The sequence below is a fragment of the Cordyceps militaris genome (assembly GCF_000225605.1).
Source record: "Cordyceps militaris CM01 unplaced genomic scaffold CCM_S00005, whole genome shotgun sequence".
Lineage (NCBI taxonomy): Eukaryota > Fungi > Ascomycota > Sordariomycetes > Hypocreales > Cordycipitaceae > Cordyceps > Cordyceps militaris.
Genome location: NW_006271973.1, coordinates 2,252,992 through 2,268,359, shown reverse-complemented (window position 1 = coordinate 2,268,359; position 15,368 = coordinate 2,252,992). Strand labels below are relative to the sequence as shown.

The window sequence follows — 15,368 nt, the reverse complement described above, 5'->3', positions numbered from 1 at the left end:
TAGTATGTTTCAGAAGAAACCACACGAGCTGCTAAAAAGACAAACAAGAGCAAAGACGCTGCGGAATTTATCCCAAACCTTTTGTGGTTCGTAGTTGGGTTTGGCGGGGGAGGGGCAGAAGAACTGTGACTACCTGGTGCTGCAACCTACGTGCATGGCATCAGCCACAAAGACAGGACGAGCTTACGGGAAGGCGCAAAACGGATGGTAGGTGTTGTGGCTGGTGCCATCTACGAATACGCCGAGCCGGGCCATTTTCTTTTTGCCTAGGCGGTCAGGCAGCTCGCGTGAACGGTGAGCCACAGTGGTCATAATACAGTGGTCAGTGGCGGCAGTGGCTAGTAAAATACCGGGCAGCTCTGCCAGCAAGTGGAGCTTTTTTTGGTGCGAGAGTTCCCGACACGTGACCTGAGCCAATCAGCGTCGGCCCATTTCGGAAACGCTGGATTTTCTCGAGCCTCATGATCCTCTCCTGCTGAGCCCTTTCGACCGTTCCCGACCCCCGAGACCGAATCGCCCTTCCACACCTCGACCCTGATCGCGGTTCCTCCTGCGGCTACGATCCAACTTGCCAACCATGCTGGCGAGATCCTGCTTCCGCGCCCCGCGCGCCCTCAATGGGCTGCGCAATGGCGCCGTCAACATCACAAAGGTACGGATTACCTCGACACACATCCACCCATAGCAGCTGGTGCTGCTCAGCCCATTGCCGAGGGACCAACAACAACATCGCCGGGGCATCGAGCCCATCTCTTCAAACCGATAAACAACCAATTGTAAAGAAGCTGAGGGCTAACATGATTTTTTTTTTCGCAGCGTGCTGCTTCCACGAGCGCGGGTGCTGGCGAAGGCTCCGCCAGCCGCTTCAACGTGTCCGCCATTGCCTCGACCACCATCGCCGCCGGTTCCATTGCCTGGTACTATCACCTCTACGGTCCCGTGGCCCACGCCATGACTCCTGCTGAGGAAGGGTACGTCATGTCTCTCAATCCGACGACCTCGATGCGCCCGATGACGCCTCGGCTATGCTGTGCGGCATAAACCGCCACGCCGAATTATCATCGACTACTCGATCTCGCGGCTAACATGGACAATAGTCTTCACCCTACCAAGTACCCTTGGGTCCACGAGCAGTGGTTCAAGACTTTTGACCACCAGGCGTAAGCCTGTCCCACAACTTCCCGCACCCTTTGACAATGCTGACCCCGTTCCCAGTCTCCGCCGTGGTTTCCAGGTCTACCAGGAAGTCTGCGCCAGCTGCCACTCGCTGAGCCGTCTACCCTACCGCGCCCTTGTCGGCACCGTCCTCACCGTCGACGAGGCCAAGGCTCTCGCCGAAGAGAACGAGTACCCTGGCGAGCCCAACGAGCAGGGCGAAATCGAGATGCGCCCGGGCAAAATTGCCGACTACATTCCTGCGCCGTACCCGAACGAGGAGGCTGCCCGTTTCGCCAACAACGGTGCCCTCCCTCCCGATCTGAGCCTGATTATCAAGGGTCGCCACGGCGGCTGCAATTACATCTTCTCGCTTCTTACTGGTTACCCTGATGAGCCCCCTGCCGGCGCCGCCGTCGCCCCCGGCATGAACTTCAACCCCTACTTCCCCGGTACCGGCATCGCCATGGCCCGTGTCCTCTACGACGGCCTCGTCGAGTACGAGGACGAGACCCCCGCCTCCACCTCGCAGATGGCCAAGGACGTGGTCGAGTTTCTCAACTTTGCCGCCGAGCCCGAGATGGACGACCGTAAGAAGATGGGCATGAAGGTTCTGGTTGTCACCGCCTCCCTGTGGGCTATCAGTGTCTGGGTCAAGCGCTACAAGTGGGCTTGGCTCAAGTCGAGAAAGCTCGCCTACGACCCCCCAGCCGCGAGCAAGGTCCGCCGATAGAGGAGTCGCGCTTCATTTTTGAGCGTCGTTTGTATTACTAGTCGCCCCGCTAGAGCATGTATTTCTGGGTGGAGGCGGGTAGAAAATGAGTTGGGGAGTACAGTGATGGGAAATCCAGGAGCTGAGGCTTAGAGTGTAAATCAGATGAACCCCATTTTCAATATTTACTTTGTCCTTATTAGTTGACATGGCGCGACCCGACCAACAGTGGCTGATTATGTCGGTAGTTCTATCTACCTGCTTAGGGTTGGCGGGCATTTAATTTTTATACAGTGGCAGCAACAGGACGAATCTGCATGGTACCGGTTCTCCGTTTGCATCTCCGTTTGCATCTTCGTTTGCAGTCCGACATACAACCTCAGCATTCTGCAGATACTGACAAATCATCCGCCACACATCGACACTTCATCGGCCGATATGCGCCTCAAATCGCCCTGGGCGCTGATAAAACGGACCAAATCTTCTGTCCATGGCGGAAAGAAGGCAGGCACCTCCAAGCCGGCCTCCTTGGAGAGTCGACTTCTGAACCTGCCGGTCGAGGTAATTCTCGCAATCCTGCGCTTCCTCAATCATCGCGACCGAGTCCTTCTGTCGCTCACTTGCATCGACCTGCGTGAAATTATCCGCTCATTCCCCGCCTCCGATCAGCAGGAAACCCGAACGAGGTACATCGAATATCTCTTCTGCGTGGCACGGGACCTTCCGGGCCGTTGGGTCTGCGAGAAGTGCCTGTCTCTGTGCTCGCTGATTTTCAACGACCCGACGCAGCACCAGAGTGAAAGAGAGGTGGATTGCTTCGTACTGCACCACTGGGCTCTCCATGGCCCATTTGTTCATAGCTCCCGCTACGCGGCGCATCGCGACGTGCAGCTCGAGATCGACCGCGTCAAAGAACCCTCTGGAGAGTACTGGTATAATCTCAAGGCCGCCACAGTTGCCCACCGAGAGGTCCTGCGCGTTGCTGTGCCGAAGGGGTCCCGTCCGAGCCTGCCGCACCGCCGCCACACTGTGCGGCCTAAGACTGTCAATGGCCGGCTCCTAACACTATCCACCTTGACATTCCCGCCCAAAAGAAAATATGCCATCAACATGGACTCGCTCCGGGGGGTCGCCATCTGCAAACACGAGGCGTGCCGTGCATACGACAAGATGCAGGCCAACCTCCCCACGGCGCTGACCCAGGCGCTAGAAATAGCCCTGCGGTCTCCTGAGCTCGCGGTAACAGGCTTCTGCACACAGTGCCCTGCCGACTTTGAGGTGCGTTGGGAGCGCGGCTCGCTGGTGATCAGCGCATGGTACGACTTTGGCAGCGACGAGTGCGTCGACAGGAGCAGTTACGGGCAGGTTTTGCAGTGCCGTCGGTTCGACTTGGAGCATGCAAAGATGTCATTTGGGGGCGTTGTTCGGACGAGATATGAGACGGCAGAAGGTCTGAGACCTGTCACTGGGAAAGTGAAGACCCGGGTGGTTATTGTAGCGTATGCAGATACGTCTGCATCAGAGGCTAAGTTGTGTTGTTTCTGAAGCAAGCGAGTGACAAACACCCGGTCATCGTACTGCACTTGATTGCATCCCCCCCACTCAGTTGGTAATCTCTTTGTACAAACTTCATGGAATCGGTATTTGTTATGGACTATGTCGGTTGGCGTACCCGCGTCCTCAGGGAATTGTAACCGGCCAAGAGGCGACCAACAAGCAAGTGAGATATTCGAACAAAAACTATGAGGATGTCGAGACTGCCAAGTGCAGATATATTTTTAGTTTCAAAAAAGTCGATATAATTCTAGCTATCGTTTATTATTGCCATGAGCTCTTCGCACCCGATTTCCCGAGTATCAGGAGGCACAGCAACTTTCGGTATGCCCGCTCTGCGGCAGCTTGTTCACGACCCGAGTCATCGGATATAGAAGGCACGGTTGACTGAATGATTGCGCTCTACGTTTCTGTTATCTCTTTAATTTGAAGAGTTATAACCCAGACCGTCATTCCTTTCACAATTGCGCACCTTGCAGAGGACGGGGCGCGTCTGCCGCTCTCGGGCACCCAGATTTACTCATAAAAGCCACTTCCCGCCAATAAAAGAACATGATCTGAGAGTAATGAGCGACACAGCTGGACGACGGGACTCTTGGGAGGCGCGACAAGAAGAATGTAGTCGCCGACGGCGCTGCCACGAACAAGACAGCAGCCGCTATGGCTACTAATAATGATGCCTGCGGAGATCATCGGCCCAATTGCTGAAGATTTGCTCAGAGACGACGGTTTTCACCATGATGCCGCCGTCTATGTCGCCACTGTCGTCGGCGCTGGACTCAACTTGAATCTCCTGGAGGGCACCAGACAGGTTATTGTTTGAACTGCCCGCCCGATTGGCTACGAGGTCCACAGTCCAGATACGGCACGGCGAGATTCACACCTGGTTCAATTTTGACGGCGAGTGCGTCGGCGATGTGAAAAAGAGTTGGGAGGCTCCTTTCGTGGACTTGCGGCTTCACATATCCTAGGAACCGTGCGGGTGCAGTATAACTTCCATTTGGAGCTGGACAGAAAGACTGCCTTTTTGGAGGTGTCAAGTTGCCCAGCCGGTGGCAATATGTGGTATCCCGATATTATCGAGGTACGGAATAATAAACGGTCGGCAAGCATGATTGGAAATCGTATCACTGGCAATTATAAATTGTGAGGTTGAGACAAGAAGACAGATCTGACGCTCGCCAAGGGATGCGAAGAACAGTGCGCATCTTGCACATCACACTGTGGACGGACGGCCTGGGGAAGGTGGCGAACTCCGGCTCCACGGTCTCAACCACCGAACTTGCACATCTCGATCTAACCGTTCCCTGGATTCTGGCCGTTCTGATTAGGAATCTACTGAATATGTATGATCCTACCTAAAGCGACACTTAAAGCTCATTTTAGAGCGCAGAGGGACGCTGTCCACCACAATCCTTTACATCGGAGCCTGCCGACACCCACGCTTAATCAGCTCGCGAGCTTCGCCAACGTTGGCCTAGTATTTCTCCATGTCCCTTTGTCGATACAATCATGGAGCCTCGTACAAATTGTTACAATGAAGCTGTTGACAGGCTACGAGAGGCCCAATTTCCGATGCTCAAGGGTACGTAGCCCTGGCGACCGGACAACCGGATGACTGTTAACCAAACTTAGATTCGATATATCTTGACCATGCAGGAACAACTTTGCCATCGAAAGCGCTACTGGATGAGTTTGCAGCAGAGTTGACATCAGTGCTGTACGGGAACCCGCATTCCGGCTCGCTTCCGTCCCAGCTCTCCACAGACAAGGTTGACGATGTAAGGCTCCGCCTGTTGGAATTCTTCAATGCGGACCCGGATGACTACGACCTTGTCTTTGTTGCAAATGCTACCGCCGGAATCAAATTGGTACTGGATGGTTTGCGAAATGCACCAGATGGTTTCAATTATGTCTATCACCAAGCATGCCACACGAGTCTCGTCGGCATGCGTGAAGAGGCAAAGCACAGCCTATGCGTCACGGATGAGCAAGTTGACCGCTGGATTCATGGAGACATGCCGATCAAAGATGAAAGGTCAACTACTACGCTCTTTTCCTACACGGCGCAATCTCACATGAATGGTCGGCGCTACCCCACCTCATGGGCCCGAGACATCAAGGCCGCGCATCCGATTTACACCCTCCTAGATGCTGCGTCTTTTGGAGCGACATCTCAGCTTAACCTGTCAGATCCGAATTTTCTTGCCGACTTCGTGGTACTGAGTTTATACAAAATTTTCGGGTTTCCGGATCTCGGTATTTTGCTTGTCCGCAAGTCAGCTGAGCGAGTATTTGACCAACGACAATACTTTGGAGGTGGCACCGTCGACATGGTTGTTGTTGGAAGAGAGCAATGGCACGCGCGAAAGACTAGCTCTTTACACGAGCGTCTAGAGGATGGCACGCTGCCATTTCACAACATCATCGCCGCCGGGATAGCGCTGAAAACCCACATGTCGTTATTCGGATCGATGGACCAAGTCTCAAGACATACGGCATATTTGACGCATCTCTTATATACGGGGCTCGAAAAGCTGCGGCATGGGAATGGTCATGCGGTCTGCACCTTGTATACACCAAATCCCGCGTCAGAATCCACAGGGTCGGTGGTGGCTTTCAATATGAAAAACAGCCTATGTGCTTGGATTACGCTGGGCGAGTTTGAGAAACTTGCCATCATCAACAAAGTCCATGTCCGAACAGGAGGGCTCTGCAGCCCCGGCGACATCGCAGCGACCCTTGATCTACAGCCCTGGGAGATGAGGAAGAATTTCTCCGCAGGATTTCGCTGCGGATTGGACAATGATGTCATGAACGGCAAACCCGTAGGAGTTATTCGGGCCAGCTTTGGAGCCATGAGCGTCAAGGCTGATGTGGATGGTTTCTTGGCCTTCATACGGGAGTTCTTTGTTGAAGTCAACCCACCTCAGCTCCCAGAAGAGCTACCAATACCCGCCAATCTGACCGGAAAGCCCTCACTTCGTGTCAGGGCTATTACAGTCTATCCGATAAAAAGCTGTGGAGGGTTAACTGTCCCGGCAGGGATGGACTGGCCTATAAGATCCGAAGGACTGGCGTGGGATAGAGAGTGGTGTCTATTGCACAAGGGTTCCGGGCTGGCACTCAGTCAAAAGAGATACCCGCGAATGGTTCTCCTTAGACCAACTCTGGATTTTGAGAATGGAGTCTTGCGCATACACTCTCAAGGAGGCCTAAAGTCGATTTCTATACCGTTGTCAGCAGATCCGTCGTACCTCGATATCAGTGTTCGGCAAACCAAGTCGAGAGTCTGTGGCGAAGAAATTACGGCGCAAATGTACAAGTCCGAGGAGCTTAATGATTTCTTTTCACAAGCCCTCGGAGTGCCTTGTGTCCTAGCGAGATTCCCTCCTGGTGGGAGAGGGCTTGCGAGCCGTCTGAATAAGGCAAAGATGCAAAAACACCAACAAGCGGACAAAGCTCAACGTTTGTTGCCCGGGTCGTTTCCGGCCGATGTGCCATCGCCCCCCGATTCCGACTCTGAGCTGACAAAAGCGCCGGCAAAAATTCTGTTGTCCAATGAAAGTCCGATCCTCATGATTCACTCAGCCAGCCTCGATGCGTTAAACGAGGCCATTGCACAGCACGGCGGCCCGCCCGCTACTGAGGCTGCATTTAGGGCCAACATTATATTGGAAGGCCCACGAGACACCGAGGGCTGGGACGAACGACCGGCATATTCCGAAGACACTTGGCGCAGGCTACGCATTGGTACCCAATCCTTTTCACTATTGGGTGCATGCAGGCGCTGCCAGATGGTCTGTGTCGACCAGGAGACTGGAGCGCGAAAACAAGAGCCGCTGGCTACGTTGTCCAAGACGAGACGATTTGACGGAAAAATCTACTTTGGAGCACATATGAAGCACGACGAGGTAGACAGTTCATCGCAAGCGAACCAGCACCCGACCATCCGCGTTGGAGAGCCTGTAGTGGTGGATGGATAGCGTATACATTGTATACAATGAGCATAATGCGGCAGCAGTGACATATTTTATATCTTGGAGCGAGTGGGTATATATAACGAATCAAGCGGCTACCAGCCGCTGCTCTAGTGAGAAACCGTGATTTAATACCTGTGAATGTTAGCGACGAACATGGAATTTGGCGGCGTCAACTTACGAGAAAGCTTCCTTGTGTAGGTATAGCTCTGCGGCGCCAGGTCGACCTCGGACAATGCGCAGTTGTGCCTCGGCAGCAGCAACCCCAACATCATGGACCATACCTGCTGGACCGCAAACAGTCACGCCAACAGTGACACCATTTACTGAAGCCAGGCGGTTGACTGCAGCCCTGGTGTCGGGGCGGCCATGTGAAAAGCAAACACCAAACAACGACGCAGCAGTGCTTGAGCTATCTGTTTGTTGCACATTCTTGACGGCCACTCTCTTCTCCTCATCGCCAGAGGACGAACCCGGGTCCGGGCTGCTCACGGCACCTTGATTGTGCGTCTCGCAAAAGGAAACTGACACGCCCGGCAGCTCCGTCTTGCCCTGCACAGACTGGCGCTCGGCGAGGCGCTGTAGCTCCTCCATGTACCAGATGCGCATTTCCGGGTCGCGCGTCGCCAAAACAACCTCTAGATGGCGCTCGCCCTTTTCGGCCGCCGCGCCCGCGCGCAGCCACGATTCAATCAGGGCCAGGGTGAAGCCGCAGCCCGAGCCGCCCGCCACTAGCAGCGTGCGATCAAAGCCCTGGTGCCACCGCCTGGGCAGCCCCCCATACGGGCCCTCGAGCAGAACCGGGACGCTCTTGTCCGGCTGTGCGCGGGCCAGCGCGGCAAGCCGCCCTGTGAGGCCGCCCCGCGGCTGTACGAAGAATACCATCTCGCCGCCCAGGCGCGCTGGCTCAGGCAGGGAGCAGACGGTCAGTGGATGCGCTGTCAGCGCGTGGGCGCCGCAGGTAAGGAAGCGGAGGAAGACGTGCTGACCGGGCTTCCAGTCGGCCTGCGTGGCGACGGCGATGCGGAGCGAGTGCGGCGTGTCGCAGCGAATCTGAGCGGCGTGGCGGACGCCGAGCTCGAAGTACGTCTTGACCCACGCAAACACCAAGGAGGCGATGTACAGCGACACGGCCGCGATGAAATAGTCCCATGACGTCAGTCGGAAGCCGCAGTGGATGAAGAAGAAGATGACGAAGACGACTGCGAAGAACAAGTGCGTGGCCTTGAAGAATTCGTAAAATTTGTTTCTGTTTGCGCTGTTAGTGGTTTCACGGTAAGGTGACGTTACGAGTCGCCACGTACCGGATCCACGAAATGGACATGAATGTGAGCCAGGTCTGCGCAACCAAGGCAATGACGCCTGTGAGCCACACACCACCGGTCACCCACTGCTGTTGTAGCTGGTGTGTGACGTTTTGGTGGTAGATGATGAAAGGAAAGGTGTGGATGAGGGCCAGCACAAACATGGCCCAGCTCACCCAAGCGTGCCACTGGTTGAGTTTCTCATGCGAGATGCCCGTCAGTGCTGTAATCATGTTTGCCTTTGCACTCAACAACAAGATGAAGGGCATGCAGGCGAGCGCCATCCAGCCGGTGCGCGTGGCTATGGGCGGCGAGCTGCCGTATTTGGCGTCGGTGGGCCAGTAGTAAGGTCGGGGGCCGAGAGTCATGGCCGCGAAGAAGACGATGCCGACGCCGAGCAGCAGGTACGCGCCAAGGGACTGCGAGTTGTGGCGGCCGGCGACGCGCCATGCCTTGTAGGCGCAGAAGCGGAGGCCGGCGACGGCGCGGCGCCACGCCGACTTCCGGGTTATGCGTGCGGGCGCCCAGGCGCTGGCAAAGTGGCCGATGGCGAAGACGGCAATGGAGGCGAGGAAGAAGTACACGGTGGGCAGGGCAAAGACGTGGTCGGCCTCGTACCTAGATGTGTGTGTCAGACGGTGGGTGTGGTGACTTGCACAAGTCGGGTGCGCATCGAGGAGGCAACGTACCAGAATACCCAGTATCTCGTCTTATAGGCGCACCGCTCAGGAGTCAGTGTGCAATTTCCAGGATCGCGCGAGCTGTGAAGCAAAACAGGCAGCTTCAGGATCGGCGCATACCACGCCGTGGGCGCAGCGTGATCCATGTGCATCGCTGCAGATTTTCAGCGCAATAACGTTACTTGTTGACGCAACGAAGAAAGGAAAAAAGGCTGTGAAATACAAGCAAAATAGAAATGCCCCGGCCATGTCTCATCCTATATATTCGCATGCGGACCATTCCCACAAACGGCAACCCGCGCAACGCAAACTAGCGCCAAGCACTAAGTGAGCAAGTTTTCCTCCTTGTCGACGCCCCTCAGGTCGAGCCAAGTCGTTTTATTGTTTGGTGAAGGGAAGGGCGAGCACGAATTTACTGGGTCGCAGTCATCGTTGGAATTGAGCAGGTTTCGACTGGTCAACATGAAAGGATCGACAACTGGAGGCGGGAGCTGAGAAGGTGAGGGGCAAAAATGGAAAGAAAAGAAAAGGTTACAAGCGACGGTACAGAAACAGGAAGCCACACAGCGCCTTGATTGTGGAAATGCTCGGGAACAGACGCGGAACATCTGGCACAGGTTCTAAAAGTCTGATCGCAAGACAGGTGGTGCCCGATCAGGCTCAGGGCCCAGAGATGCAAGTGGCAGTTGAAACCGAACCACTACCGAGAGAATACGGAAAGGATCGTCTCGCCCGGTAACGATGCTCTGGTGCCTGGCAGAAAGAATCGTTTCTTGTCGCAACTCACACGGAGATTGGAAATCCGTCGCTCAAGATTGATGCGCGGTGCCACACCCTAACCTAACTACTGGTACAGCCTCAGCCTATTACAACAGTTTCCCCATCGCAGACTGGGGTGAGATTGTTTCGGTGTGACCATCCAGGTTGCTTGGAAACTTGCTCACCCTTCCACGAGTACCAGGGGAATGCAGGGTATGCAACGTTAAGGTTAATTCATGCAGATGCAGCAGATCACAACACCAGTTTGCAGTCAGGCTGGCAGTGCGCGGCACTTTTTCTTTTGTCAAGATTTCACAATCTGGGGTACAGGATGCGACCGTGTCATCAATATTACGGTAACGCACGGTTTGCGACCTTTTGCGCTCATTCAGCCATCGATTGGCGCAGACAGAATGGGGCCCCGACTCTCGACCTTTCTCGAATACCGCTTCATGACCGTCCCATGTACGTCCATCTCCATCACTTGTCCTATTTCTTGAGCTCGGCAAATCCCATCTCCAGGTTGTGGCCATCCCAGACCGTGTAGTACTGCTTCAACAGAGGCGCACCGAGCAAGAAGCTCCCACCCAGATCGTCGATGCTGCTGAAGACGGTCTGGCAGATGCCCGGCTTGCCCTCGTACGGCCCCAGGTTGAACGCTTCCTTGGGCATGGTGGCATTGAACGTGTCCGCACCCGAGCCAAACGTGAAGGTAATGTCCACCGCCAGCGATTCGATAATGTCGCACCCGACGCCCCAGGCCTCGTGGTTGAGCTGCTTGATCTTGGGCGAGACGGCTCGGTACAAGGCCGCGACCGTCTTGTTGGGCCCCGCAAAGTATGCCGTACCCGAGTCGAGAATGGCCTGCTGGTTGGCCGCCGCGGCGAGGGGCTTCCCGTTGATGGCCAGCGCCGGCTGGTCGACGACAAAGTTGCTCGTCTGGTAGAGCTTTACCTTGTGAACCGCGCCCGAGTAGCGGTCCGGGTTAGTGCCGCCGAGCGTCATCTCGGCGCCGTCCTGCTTGCCGGCGGGATAGTACAGGGAGAACTCGGGCCCGTCGAGCTGGCCGCTGGCATACAGGGCCCAGTACCATGGGCTGCCGCTGGGCAGGCCGGTCGCGCCCTCGACGCCGATGCCCATGACGCCGTCAAATGGCACGTCGGCCATGAATTCGGGGTACTCGTCGCAGAGGAGGAACTGCTGCTCGGCGACGGCGTGGCCGGCGACGGCGACCGTGTCCGTCACGATGACGCCGCCGACGCCCTCGCCACTGTACTGCAGAGGCGTCGAGTCGACGCCGGTGCCGTAGCCGAACCGCTGCCGCTGGTCTGGCTGCTGGTCAAAGGTGGTTGACTGGGAGGCATCGAACAGGCGCGAGTGGCCGGGGCTGGTGCAGTTTTTGTTGGCGATGAACATGTCGAATGAGCCAGTGTCGAAAATGACGTTGCTGAATGGTCAGTTTCGAAGGTTTGGCCAACCTTGTCTTCGTTGACTTACAACTTTTGAGGAGGGGATCCAACCTCGACCTCGGTGTACCACTTGTGCCCCAACGTTAGCCACCACTCATTGCAGAATCGAAACGTGAGCATACCTGGAGATCCGCCGTATGCTTGATCCAGTCCTTGACAGGCACAGTGATGGTGCCCTGTCTATCGGCCTTTGTCTTGGCGGACTGCTTGATCATGGAGGCAATCTTCTCATCCAACGGCTTGAGCGGCAGTGTAATAACCGCCGACTGGACATGGTTGACCAGCGCCAGGAGCGAAACAGCAGCAAGTGAGCTAGGAACCTTCATTTTTCACAGATGCGCGTTTGTAATTGCCCACTATTCATTTTTTTTAAACCGAAAACAGCGCAACTCCGCCCTTATAAGTGTCCGGCTTGGTATCACAGGATACCCCAACCAACTGCCTGATGCAGCAGAGATCTGCCACTAAGCTTCGAGGCACTACGGATACTACATTGCGTCGCATCGGCATCAAGAAACTTGGAAGTCGTCCTCGTAATGGGCCCTGGCGACTGCCTGATTAGTGCCAATGGTAGCCGTCCCGAGAATCTCGCCGGCAAATCTGAGCCGGCCTCATGGCACCTGCCGATTTGGGCTGGCACTGGCTGGCAATGAATGGTCAACCGAACATGGCGATGATGATAATTCCGCCTGCATAAATCCCGTGGGTCTCGAGTTGTCAATGACATAGCATTGTTGGCAAGTACTCAGCCTCCCAGGGCTAGAAAGGAATAAGTAAGCCGTCACGGTAAGTCAGCAGGGAATCACTTGTTGCAATGGAAGCCTCTTTGTTTGACAGGATTTTATTCTCAAGCTTGAGCAACTCTCGGAAGATATCTAGCTAACTACCGAACTTGGTATTAGCGGCCGGGGCTCTGTTGTACCGTGACCGCCAGACTTACACCCTGAGATGTTTTTTTTTCCTATCCACGGGGTAGCTGTGAAAGAGGGCTGTCTTTGGCGCCGCAGCTGGTGCAGGAAAAGGCAAAGATGAGGTTGGCGTCTTGCTCGGGCACGTTGAGAAAGGAGCAGACGTGGCAGAGCCAGCCCTCCTCGCGAAAGGCCTTGCGCCGGCAATGAGACAGAACCCGGCCACGCTTGCTGGACCGATCGTCGGTGCTGCAGTACGAGTACACGGCCCGGGTGCGAACACGCGGGCGCTTACAGCGCGTCGTCGTTCCGGATGTCAGCGGGCAGGCGGCGGCCTCTTTGGGTGACCACTCGGTATACCCGGTTTCATGACCGCAGAGATGAAGATATTTCGTAAGGACGCACATTGTTGCTTGTTGCTTGTTGCTTGTTGCTTGTTGCTTGTTGCTCATGATCTATGGGCTCCTGGACCAGACAGACGATCCAACGCTTTTATACTTGTGCTTCTACTCCCCTCCACCCCAATCCCCCCTCCCAGTGACACGATTCACTGCCTTGTCGTTTCTGATAAGATCAATGTGGAATAGAAGCTGCCTGGAACACTGCTGTGTAACCTGCCCTGCCTGCGGCTTGTGGTACGACATGATCAGCCTGATCATTCGCTGCCCAACTGTGCTGAATAAAAATCGAGGCCATGCTACAAAGGACCCGAGATGCAAGCATTTTGAAACGAACAATCAAAGCTCAAACTTGCAAAGAAACTCGGCTCTCGCCAAAAGAAAAAATGAAACCCCGAGCGCAAATCGTCACCATCGTCATCGTCGCGCACACCACACACCTCTCAGACACCACGACGCACCACATCTTTCTGCGCATCACATCCTGCAAAGAAACTTGGCCGCCGGGCGGTGGTGATGTGCTCGACAGGTCACCGTCCATTTTCTCACAGCTTGAGCTAGAGTGGAGGGGACGGGGACGGCGGCCAAGAAACTGGGAGGCATCAGTTGCTGCGTAAAGACACATGATGCAGCTGACAGACATAGGACACAGGACACAGGCAACAGGGCCGTGATCGGTTTCAACGGCACATAGTGTGCCCCTGCCGGCGGCACGGCTAGTATGGCAACCAGGCACCAGCATTTCTGTGCTCACACATCACTGCTGCGAAGACAGATGGATGGGTGTCGAAGCACTTTACCGAAGGGATAGATGGGTGTCGAAGCACTTTACCGAAGGGGCATGAGAAAATTGACAGCCTGGCAGCCTGGCAGTCATGGCACGGCTCAGCAGATGGTCTTATCGCCGAGTTCCGCCACCTGTGGCTTACGAGCAATATATCCGAATGTACCGACTCTATCGGGAAGTTGGTGCGCTACGTCACAACAAATCAAACCCCGGCGACGATGTAAACAGGGCATGTATCTACCTACTATCCGGATCTGGGGCCCAAGAGGCTGCTCCCGTCGTCGATATATGGAGGGAACGTCGCGGAATCTCTCCTCGACAGACGTTTAAATGCCAACAATGCGACTTGCAGTGGTTCGACTAGCCTCAGACGTTGGCGCCCGTACCACCTCTGCAGCGACAACTGGGGATTTTTACTTTTTGTCACCTCATCACCGGAACACGGGCGCTTCCACCTGTCTCGCCACTATGCTGAGGCACCCAAGGTCCAATTTCCGCCTCGCTCTAGTGAGGCGACAATACCGCGGCCCATGTCCTGGCACCGGTATTGCAGCAACGTTTTATTCCTGGCCAGCCATTTGAGCTTGGATTTGGAATTCACGCAGACGCACGGCAGGCCAACCTGGGAACGTTGCCAGCTCGGTTCAGCCTACGTGGCTGGCCCAGGTGGACAAGGAGACACAAGACGCCCAGAGGCAAAAAGCCCGAGGGCCGCTTAGATTCGCTACATGCTCACAAGTAACTACCAATCTCGTCCATCTACCCCGGAAACAGCAAGAGGACGACTCCCGACGAGTTGACGCCACAAAACCAACCCACCTTGCTGCAGTGGCGACTTGGCCATGTCTCTCCCACGCCACCCCTACGAAAACGGGCGTGGTTTTTTTTCTTTCTTGAAATGCCGGTAGCTGTGTTTGTCTTCTGGGGGCAGCAATGGCGTCACAGATGGACCGAAAAAAAAAACCCTCAGCTTGGTCGGGGAAAGAAGCATTCTCGGCACGCGGCGTGCTGGCACTGGCGCTTCTGGCATACCTGAGGCCCTTGAGGCGGGGTGATGCCGCCGCACCGGTGGCAGCGCCAGCCGTGCTTGTCGCAGGCCAGGGCGAGGCATGTCTGGTTGGGACAGATGGTCGGGATCTGCGAACCCAGCGGGTTGTCCCTTTCGCACGCCGTGGGGAAGCCGTGCTGGCGGCTCGCGTACGGGCAAAACTCCCAGCGACCCATGTCGGCGAACCGCTGCACGTGGGTCGGGTCGCAAAGGGTGTCGTACATGTGGTAGATGCACATCTTTTTTTGTTGGTGATGAAGTTTGAGGCAGGCGAGGGGAGTTGATTCCTTCACGGACCCGGGTTGGGGCTGGGGGGCGGCGGGGAGATTTAAATACTGAGCAGGTTCAAGTGTTTCTTCTATCACGAACCAGAGCTACCGCATCACTTTATGCCCGGAATAGAACCAGTCACGGGGGAAGGAGAGGGGGGGGGGGGACTGTTGACCCTTCTACTGCGTTCTACACACATGTTGCAGCCAAATCGAGTGACTAGCCCCTGGGAGATTGGGCAGCGAAACGAACAGGCCAAGATTTGCATCGATATTCTGAGTGACGGCCGAGAATCTTCTACACGACTGTCCAATTACACTCTGTCCATGGGGAGTACGAGAACT

The 15,368-nt window shown here is 55.5% G+C and overlaps 3 protein-coding genes across 3 annotated transcripts; 1 reads left to right on the top strand and 2 right to left on the bottom strand.

The window, feature by feature from the left end:
- Positions 1-4,097: 4,097 nt before the first annotated feature.
- On the top strand, positions 4,098-7,407 carry CCM_07073 (molybdenum cofactor sulfurase; the record flags this gene model as incomplete). Its single annotated transcript, XM_006672211.1, has 7 exons — positions 4,098-4,232; positions 4,277-4,325; positions 4,393-4,522; positions 4,573-4,767; positions 4,808-4,901; positions 4,940-5,006; positions 5,081-7,407. 7 exons carry the CDS (start codon positions 4,098-4,100, stop codon positions 7,405-7,407), a joined length of 2,997 nt encoding a protein of 998 aa, XP_006672274.1.
- A 171-nt stretch (positions 7,408-7,578) lies between these two features.
- Positions 7,579-9,537, bottom strand: CCM_07072 (ferric reductase transmembrane component, putative; the record flags this gene model as incomplete). Its single annotated transcript, XM_006672210.1, has 3 exons — positions 7,579-8,659; positions 8,706-9,323; positions 9,395-9,537. The coding sequence occupies 3 exons, from the start codon at positions 9,535-9,537 to the stop codon at positions 7,579-7,581; spliced, it is 1,842 nt and encodes a 613-aa protein (XP_006672273.1).
- Positions 9,538-10,633: 1,096 nt separating this feature from the next.
- Positions 10,634-11,939, bottom strand: CCM_07071 (pregnancy-associated glycoprotein 2 precursor; the record flags this gene model as incomplete). Its single annotated transcript, XM_006672209.1, has 3 exons — positions 10,634-11,591; positions 11,642-11,682; positions 11,736-11,939. The coding sequence occupies 3 exons, from the start codon at positions 11,937-11,939 to the stop codon at positions 10,634-10,636; spliced, it is 1,203 nt and encodes a 400-aa protein (XP_006672272.1).
- Positions 11,940-15,368: the final 3,429 nt, after the last annotated feature.